Here is a 9644-nt window from a genome sequence, read left to right on the forward strand (position 1 = left end):
AAAACGGCAATTCAAGCGCCGTGCACTATCTGGACACTGCGCCGTGCACTACGACCACATGGCAGTGCAACACATTAAAAAGGCACGGGTTGTACGCTACCAAGATACCGCCGCACGGTGCACTGTGACTGAAGGCAATGCAACCTAGCCACCAAAGGCAGTGCCTAAGAGAAAGTTCATCGAAACCTATGAACATGTCATCTAATTTTGAAGATCTCAACGCGACTAAGATAGTCGTGAAATGGATTGCAATTTAGGATATCTGTTTCAAAGATATTTCATTTTTTATATTCGAATGTAGAAAGGAAAAGAGAAAGATCCCAATGTTGTCCTACGCAGCTGACACGTGGTGGGCAGAGGAATTAAGACTAACATAGCAGACTGCAACTAGTGATGTCACGTGGAGTTTGCATGCGCGCTCGCAAAGTGCGCGCTCACGCTAGCGATTTTGGAAGGAGAAACAAAATTATCACTCATACATTGGTGGGTTACAATCAATAAGAAAAATAAGAGCTTTATCTTGAAAAAAAAAGATAGAAAAATATTCACTCAGGTTATCATCCGTTTGTATCAATTACCACTTTGATATCTGTTTGTATGAAGTATGACTAGCTATCTTCTTGTATGAACTATGGTTCTCCTATGTTGCTAACGAGAATTCGTTAAAATTTCCTTTTTTTAATTCAAAAAATGCGTTAGCGACATGTCTGTATTATGATAGTGACGTGGCGGCTGGCACGACATGTGTAACGTATGCCAATGTCGGGACGAGTACACGCCATTACGGCTGTTTTTGGCGCTCCTCTGATAGGCTACTTATTACTAGTGAACGTGTCATCTAGTACTAAGAACGCATGCAAGTTTAGCTGGGATTTCGACACTCTGAAGCGTCATTTCTGACGAAACACTGATCCATAGTCCCGAGTTGTGTACAAATGAACTCTTCTCTTTGTTTGTGTTTGGCCGGGTTATAGTAACATGGAAACCCAAATGTGAGCCCAAGTTCTTACAAGATTCCATCGGTTGGACCAGAATTGGGATGACATTCGTACTTTTTACTCTAGGATCTCCTTGACTTATAGTGCATGTATGTGAAGGGGGTCATATGTGGGAGTTGTACACTAGTTATTTCAACCTTGGTACATTATTATATACATATAGTCGGAACAGATGCAAGTTTTTGGATGGATTTCGATGCTACGATGCACAGGAATACGGGTCCAATTTTTTTTTTTGCAAAATATAAGTTGAGTTACAATCAAGTTAGAGGACAAGGATATGATGGTGCTAGTAATATGTCAGGTCAGTTCAAGGACCTCAAATCACTGATAATGAGAGAAAATAGCACAACTTATTATATGTTCATTGTTTTGCTCACCAGCTTCAGTTAGTTGTTGTGGCTGTGGTAAGAAAGCATAAAGAAGTTAGTAATTTCTTTAGTATGATTACTATCTTGTTAAATGTGGTGGGTGGATCTGCCAAGCGCAGAGACATGATTAGAGATATCAATCTTGAAGAAATGAGCAAAACTTTAGGTTGTGGGCAGCTTACAACAGGCACATGGCTGAATCAAGAGCAATGCCGTCAGAGACCCGGAGACACTCGTTGGGGTTCTCATGGTAAAACACTTAAGAGCTTGGTTGACTTGTTCTATTCAGTTGTTAAAGTTCTAGAATTTGTGGGAGAAGAAGACACTGACAGAACAAATAGAGACCAAGCAAATGGTCTTCTCGTGTACTTTCAGTCTTTTGACTTTGTCTTTTTTTTGCATCTCATGTTGACAATTCTTACAACTACAAACACATTGTCATTAGCGTTGCAGCGGAAGGATCAAGATATTTTAAATGCCATGAAATGTGTGAAGTCAACAAGAGATGTTTTGAATGAACTTAGGGAAAATGGATGGGAATCTCTGCTAGATGAAGTTCATAATTTCTGTGAAAAACATGATATTGAAGAGTTGGACATGGAAGAAGCCTATGTAAATCCAAAAAAGAGAAGACAGGTAACTGGAATTGCTAACAAACATCACTATCAAGTTGATTGTTTCAATGATCTTTTTGATTGGCTAGTTCAAGAGCTTGATGGTCGGTTCAGTGAGACATCCTCCAACCTTCTTGTTTGGTCGGTGGCTTTGAGTCCAAGAGACTCATTTCATGATTTTAATTTGGAGAATTTGATAAATTTGGCTAAACTATATCCTCAAGATTTCAATTCTGGAGAACTGAGGGATCTTGATAAGGATCTACGCCTCTATATTGCTGATGTACGCACAGATGGTAGCTTTTCCCACATAGAAACAATCGCTGAGCTTTCTACAAAAATGGTGGAGACAAGGAGGCATGTTATGTATCCTTTGTTTTATCGGTTGTTGAAACTAGTGATTGTGTTGCCTGTTGCCACTGCTACAGTTGAGAGGTGCTTTTCAGCCATGAAATTGGTGAAAACTTTTTTGCGCAATCGTCTCAATGATGATAGCTTGAGTCATGATGTTATTTGTTATGTGGTGAAAGAAGAAATGAAGAAGGTCACCAATGATCAAGTGGTCAAGTATTTCATGTCTTTGAAGAGTAGAATGTACTAAAGAAGTAAAAAAGGTAATGTGAACATTTTACTTACTTGAGTACTATAATTTCTATCATTATACTATCTCCCATTTTAAAATTAAGTATGTTCCGTTTGTTGTAGGTTCTTGAGCATTAGTAGTTGGGGCGTTTGATCATCCACCTTGGCATTTGGAAATGCAAGGAATATTTTAGTAACTTTGTCTTTTATTTCATTATTATTGTATGCACTTTTATTTATTTATACAGTATACCAAATTATCTTTCGTTACAAGCTACAAACCATACTTATATATAGTAGATTGTTGCTAAAAAAATTCTGCTATACTAAGTAGTGCATCAGGGTGACTCGAGCTCCAGCTGCTCCGCCACCGAGTGTAAGTAGACCACTTTTAGTTTTACACGTGGTCAGATTGTGATCCCACATATTTGTGGTGTCCCCGTACACCAGAACGTCACCAGTAATGTAAATAGTATTGACGTGCTGCAGGTTGGTACGCTGCTAATATTGTGCACTTGGCCAGGCTCATGTGTTCCACAAACTTGGAGGCGTACCATTGCTTTAGCATGCAACCTGTAAAGAAATACTGGTGTCGGCGCTCCACAGGTATTTTGTCCAAATACCGTAGTGTCGTACTTAATTTAGTAGTGCGCAACTAACATAATGTCTCTTTGAAGGTTTTCTCTAGTAATGTTTATTGTACTACCTCTGTTCATAAATAGATGTCTTAGATTCATCAAATTTTAGATGAATCTATACACTAAATAGTGTCTATATACATCCAAAATTTGAGCAATCCATGACATCTATTTATGGATGGAGGGAGTATCTTATTTTTATTTTCTTTTGTTGCTTGCTGCTATGTGCATTTTAGCTATGCAAATGGCAGGTATAAGCTTCTATGAATTTTATCAACGTGTTGGTAACTTATATAAAAAAGGCCAGCTATTGAACTTGCTGATCATGACAACACACCCATACACCACCTACTGCCTACAACATGGCAGCAGCTGTAAATTGACGTTACACACCTGGGTCTTGTGCATTCAGCAATCGGCATCAAGCCCGGTTTACACAATGTTTAACATAAATACGTAATCATCAGCAAATGAAGTCAGTGATCATCACATCGATCTTACTGTAGTTGGGGAACAGAGCTTGATGAACTCGTCAACCTTGGCCGAGTACAGGTGAGGGAAGCTCCTGTAGTGATCCACATGCGGCGACCACACAAAATTGTGGGCCGACACGTTCAGTCCTAGTGATTTCTGCTTGCTGATGAAGCTCTCCACGCATTCGGCGGGTATCACTCTGTCGGCTGAGCTGTACATGTAGAACTGAGGGCAGGACGGCTGCTTCTCTGATAGAACAGCGAGGAGCTTGCGTATTCCCCTGCACATGATTAGCAAGAGGCAGAAAAGTGTGAGGAAATTAATGAGAACCCATCGGATATATATGTCTCTATGCAGAATATATGTTCTTCAATCCAATCCTCGACCTCTCCAAGAGGCCAGGTGGAAGAAGCACATACTGAGGATTATGACTGAATGTAGTTTCTAGAATAGAAGGGTCAACAGGCCATCTCGGCCTATCTATGAAAAGTACAAAGTTTTTCTAATTAATATGTATCTGGACATCTAGAGATATGTATGTATCTGCATATTTATTTTCAGGATGCATGGACAAATAATTGTTAAGGGGGAACCATAAATCTTAGTTTTGTCACACTGAATAGAGTACAACATTTTAATTACAATATTGAGATATCACTATGATATAGCTAGATGAGTTAAAAGACATAATATCACCGGCAAAAATATTGCAATGGGAATATATTTTAATGCATACAGCTTGCTGGTAACTATGGACAAAGATGTGAGCTGCCAATACCGTTTAACCAGATCAATATTTATTAATGGTAAATGGACTTACTTGTTCACATCAGTGACAAAAAGAAAAAATTTAAAGATCTTCTCAAGAGTTGATTGAAGAACAGTTTCGCGCCATGATTGCTTCGTCAACTCGGAGACACAATTAACTTTGTTCAAGGCACCATTAAAAGTAGATCCATCGGGAGAGTCAGCCGGGGGTCCTTTGAAAGAACTTCTTTTCTTCATCATGGCAGCAGTGAAACCAGCAGCCCAGACCTGAGTTTAGGGTACATGTGAGAAACTCTAAGTACTGAAGTTTGTCTACATGACAGACTAAGTAAAAATATCTGTAGGTGCGGTAATAGATTAGCATAGTGAAATGTCTCGCAAATGAAAATTCCCCACGGGATTAAAATGGAAGAAACAAATTGCAAGCATTTACTTTTTGTGCCAGTTCAAGGCTCAAGCACATGTTTTGTAAAAATAGTACTCCCTCCGATCCATATTATTTATTAACTGTCTCAAATTTAGTCAATCGACGATAATTAAATGGATCAGAGATAGTAGTAGGATATACAAACCTTGGGTGTTATCTCTAGAACTGGTGCAGAGTCTACAATGCATCCCCTTATCCTCTCAGTTATATCTGGTCTTGATTGTAGATTCTGAAGTACCGCGCCATAACTGAAAACAAATTTAAAGCAATAGACTTATATACGAGGTAATTTTGGAGACATGGACCATCAGGTTGAAGACACCAAGATCGAAGCTCCACTTCCTGTTAGGTTCTAAGTAAGATGATTATTGAGAGTAATCATTAACTAGGTCTACGCCTATGTAAAACAATCAACAATCCTTAGAGCAAGTACAATAAGTCCTAGTCAGCTGGCTATAAGGATTAAATTAGTATATTTGTGTCTAGTTGGAGGAGAGAGAAGATGAGAGAGAATGTAAGTGAGCTCTTAGACTAGCCCCAGTGGGAGTATCATAAGTAGTATAATGCATGCCATGTTGGCAAAAATCTAATGTGGCGCACCAATTAATGAGGTGAGAGATGGGAGTGGTATCATAATATGATACCGTATCATAACACGTAAAACTAGAAAACTTAGTGGCAAACACATCATGTACACAAATTTGCATTGAGATTCTACAAAACATTAAATGTGATGATACTATGATACTATCTTATGATACTATGCATTGTGGAGGTAGTATCATAAACTAGTATCATGTGCATGATACTAGTGTATGATACTTCCCATTGTGACTAGTCTTATGCAAGAGCTAGCTCTAGCACGTGCTCCTAGGCAAGTTGTGTGAATGAAATGTGTGTCCTCCATTGAAAAAGTAGTACATCTTTATAGCCAACTATTGTACTTGTTGGCTATGTGTTGGTTATAGATGACATGGCATCTTACTTATAGCCAACAACCGGCTATACTATTAGAGTTGCTCTTAACAACATGTAACACGAAAGCTGGGCCCCCAAAAGCTAAATGCACCGACAAAAGAGGACAAAGACAACCAAATCAACCATAGAATCATGAGCATGGTTGGTGACCATATATCAATGATCACAACAATGCTGCTCCACACCTTAGCTGTAAGTAAATAAATGTGACTCAACTAAAACAACACTATTTTTTTTGTTAACCGAGGCAAAATATCTGATCTATTGCGAAAAGGATCCTATTTTCCTTTACTAATTAATTTATTGTGCCTAAATTATTCTGCATCAGATTTTTTTTCCTGAATGTTAGTAATCATCTGTTCTGAATGTTATGAATCCCGTTCTGTAAACCTCAACAAAGACAACCTTGTGCAACGTAATTTGCAGGAAAGCAAAAAAAAATGTGTTTTCTATCATCATGACGAGACTATTAAACACCGTTTTTTTTCCAGTGCAAGTTTGCTAGATATATATGATCAATCATCCAGATAGGTTCTACCTTATATGCACCTCGTAGCATTGCCAATATATTTGGTAATTGGCTCAATAGCATGTATCATAGGTTTAAGCTACTTATTTGGTGAAAGCGATTTCCGTTATTTGATCGTTGTGGCTATGTAGAAATGATAAGAATTTTTCTCACATGTGGGTTATCTACTGGTGCACAACTATGCTTCGTTCATGATCGTCTCTATAACATGTAGAGCATTGAGAACTGTCTACGAAGATTTATACACGACTGAAAGATGGGGCGAGAGACTTTTTTACGCAACATGGATGGTAACGTAATCAATGGAATGGCCCACCATCACCATAGGCGCCTTAGCATTTCTGTGATGAATGCTTGAAGTGGGTATTTTTCTTTTATTTTTGTTGTTGATTACCTGCTCATTTTTGAACTTGAGCGGCTGTGTACATCTTGGTTATGCCGAGGCTAGAGAAATGACTTCGTGTTTTCTGCAATTTGCGAATATGCTCACACGAATCTTGGATAGAGAAGCAGCGAAAAAGAGTTTCTCCAATGCGCCCTATCTGTCCTTGTACCGGCACACTAACAACTTGTTCGTGCGCCTGGTTGATTTGGGATTTCTTCAATAATAGCACGAGTAGTATTTTCTATAAGGAATAGCTAGCACGTCTACTTGATCCAGCAAGCCAATGTGGAATCATTGCATAGGTTGCAAAACTAAACAGCTAGCGTCATAAACTTGTTATATACTATCCGGATTCAGTACGAGTCGAGACGGCTGCTATATCTACCTGAGTAGTACAGAAAGTGCATAATCTTTGTTTCAAAAAAAAAGTGCATAATCTTTTTGTGGGAGAGAAGAGGGACGACGAAATTTTGTTCTCTTACGCGAGCCAGCCGGTGTTGCTGAAGGTGTGGAAGAGGAGCATGCGGCGGCTGTCGGCGTCGCACCAGGCGGCGATCATGGCGGAGAGGTCAGCGAGCATACGCAAGAAGCGGCGTTCCAAGTGGGGCCCCACGATCTTGCGGACGGGCACGATGAAGCGCACCGACCCGACCCCGCGATCGCGGTACAGGTCTGCGTACCTCCGCAGGTGCTTCTGCCGCGCGCCCAGCCACCCCAGCAGCACCACCACCACTTCTTCGCGCACCGGCGATCCGCCACCGGACGAGGTTTCCAGCGGTGGCGGGGGATCCCACTTGATGAAGTACTCGGAGTCATGGGGGAGGAGGCTGAAGGGCGCGTTGGCCTGCCCGCCGGTGGAATATTCCACAACGTCGCCCTGGGCTGAGACGGCGCCGGGGGTTGCTTCTTTGCCTCCTCCATTGTAGGCTTTCTCCATCGTGGCCATGATACAATACAGGCGCCTTCGTTGTGGGAGGGAGCACCAGTGCAGCAGTGCCTTTTATAGGGGAGCGTTTGAGTGCCTTGACTGTCACCATCACTTTTTTTTTCAGCAAAGACACATATGGGCTCGTTCGGCAGGTGTGTTCCTTAACTGATGGGTTACCAATGGTACTGCACACGTTGAGAGCTGACTTGCCTAACTATGTCTAGCTAAGCTATTGTCATGCCGCTACATGCATGCACTTCCATATTGCATACTTGAGAGCTGGCTTAGAGCATCCCCACTCGTTGGCGCTTCCCACGCCCAAATCCGGCGAAATTTTCGTCCGGATTGGAGGAAGATTTGGCGTGGGGAGTAGTAGTTTCCCAGCCGCGTGCCCAGGCGAAGTCGACGATGCGAATTTAAAAAACGGAAACTTGACAAACTACGGCTAAAAACGGGTGAATATAGACTAAATTTAATGATATTTATTACATTACGGGAGGAGTTCATACATAGAGGCCGAGTCCGACTATATTTCGAATTCGGCTAGGGAATTCAAACGCTAATTTTAAAACACGGCGCTCTACATGCCGAAATGGCGGTAGAACACCGTGTAGTCGCCGCCGTCGTCGTCGGAGCCGTCGTCGTTGGCCTTCGGCTGCGCGGCCCGGCTGCTGCTGCCCTGGCCGGCGTCTCCCCACCCCGGGGATGGCTTGTACCAGTCGTCGTCGGAGGACTCGAGGTCGACGACGGGGACAGCGACGCCGGATGGAGGTGTCGCAGGACGGCGGTACCGCGCGACATCGTCGTTGGCGGTTGGAGCGGCGCGGGCGGCGAGTTGGCGTGCGGCGGCTAGGTCCGGCGGCCGCCGGCTGCCGCTCCGCCTCCTCGCGCTCCCGGTCCGCGCCTGGCCCGGTCCGGTGCGGCGTCGTCCGCGCGCTTCTCCTCCTCCATGTCGTGCGGCGACCGCGGCGATCGCCTCCGCCATCGCGGCGTCCTCCGCGCGCTTCGCCTCCTCCTCGGCGAGCTGGCTTGCGGCGGCCTCTTTCTTCGTCTTCTTCCGGCCGCTCGCGGCGCGGAAGGCTGTTCTCGGATGACGAGGGCGCCGCTGCTGCGCCCTCGCGGTCGCCGGGCGGAGACGCCGGCTCCTTCTTGACGCGCACCGGCGTCGAAGGCGACGTCGCCTCCTCCCTCTTCACCGGCGCCAAGGATGACCTTGACGCCGATCCGGAAGACGACGAGCTGGCAGCCATGCGCCGTGGCTGCCAGACGCTTCCCCGACGGCGGCTCGCCGATGCCCTCGATGCCGATAGAGGGGGCATCGTGAGCACCGGGAAGTTGCCGCCCTCGATGTGCGCGAGGACGTTCGCCAACGTCCTTTCCGGCGCGCTCCACCACCGTCGGCGGCCCGCGGCGTTGTTGCGCGCAGGCGGAGGCTGCGGGCCGTCGTAGGCCGCCAGCTCCCGCTCCCACCGCCGGAGGAAGTAGGAGTTCCACCGCGTGTAGTTCTCGGGGTGGTGGCGCGGGTCGGCGCGCTCCTCGTCGGTCATCGTCATCCTCGCCTCCTCGATGGCGACGTCGAGGGCATGGCCCCGCGGCGGCGGCGGGATTGGAACGCCGCCGGCACTTAGCCGCCAGCCGCCTCCGGGAGGCCTCGTGTCCGGCGGGCAGGGGTACCCCGCCCGGTGGAGGAGGTGCCCCTCCCACGCGTGGAGCGACCGGCGGGGAAGCCGTTGTTGGCTGCGCCGTCGTCGTCGTAGAACGCCATCTTGAGAGTAGAGGGAGAGTGGAGGGAGAGTGGAGCACGGGAGTGCGCCTCGCGGCGAGCGGACCGGCGTATATAGGCGTGGGCTGGCGCGGGGATTAAATGCCGCGTGGATTGCAACGCGTCCGCGGCGAGCTGACCGGCGGCAGCCTTTAGTGCGCGCGGAAGACGATGCGTGCGCGGAAGACGA

General features: G+C 45.3%; 1 protein-coding gene across 1 annotated transcript; it reads right to left on the reverse strand.

Annotated features, from left to right (window-relative positions):
• Positions 1–3689: 3689 nt before the first annotated feature.
• Positions 3690–7701, reverse strand: LOC124694320 (transmembrane protein 53-like). Its single transcript, XM_047227316.1, has 4 exons — positions 7247–7701; positions 5018–5120; positions 4498–4712; positions 3690–3957 (listed from the first exon to the last, which is right to left on the reverse strand). Exons 1-4 carry the CDS (start codon positions 7699–7701, stop codon positions 3690–3692), a joined length of 1041 nt encoding a protein of 346 aa, XP_047083272.1.
• Positions 7702–9644: the final 1943 nt, after the last annotated feature.

The sequence above is a fragment of the Lolium rigidum genome, chromosome 3 (assembly GCF_022539505.1).
Source record: "Lolium rigidum isolate FL_2022 chromosome 3, APGP_CSIRO_Lrig_0.1, whole genome shotgun sequence".
NCBI lineage: Eukaryota > Viridiplantae > Streptophyta > Magnoliopsida > Poales > Poaceae > Lolium > Lolium rigidum.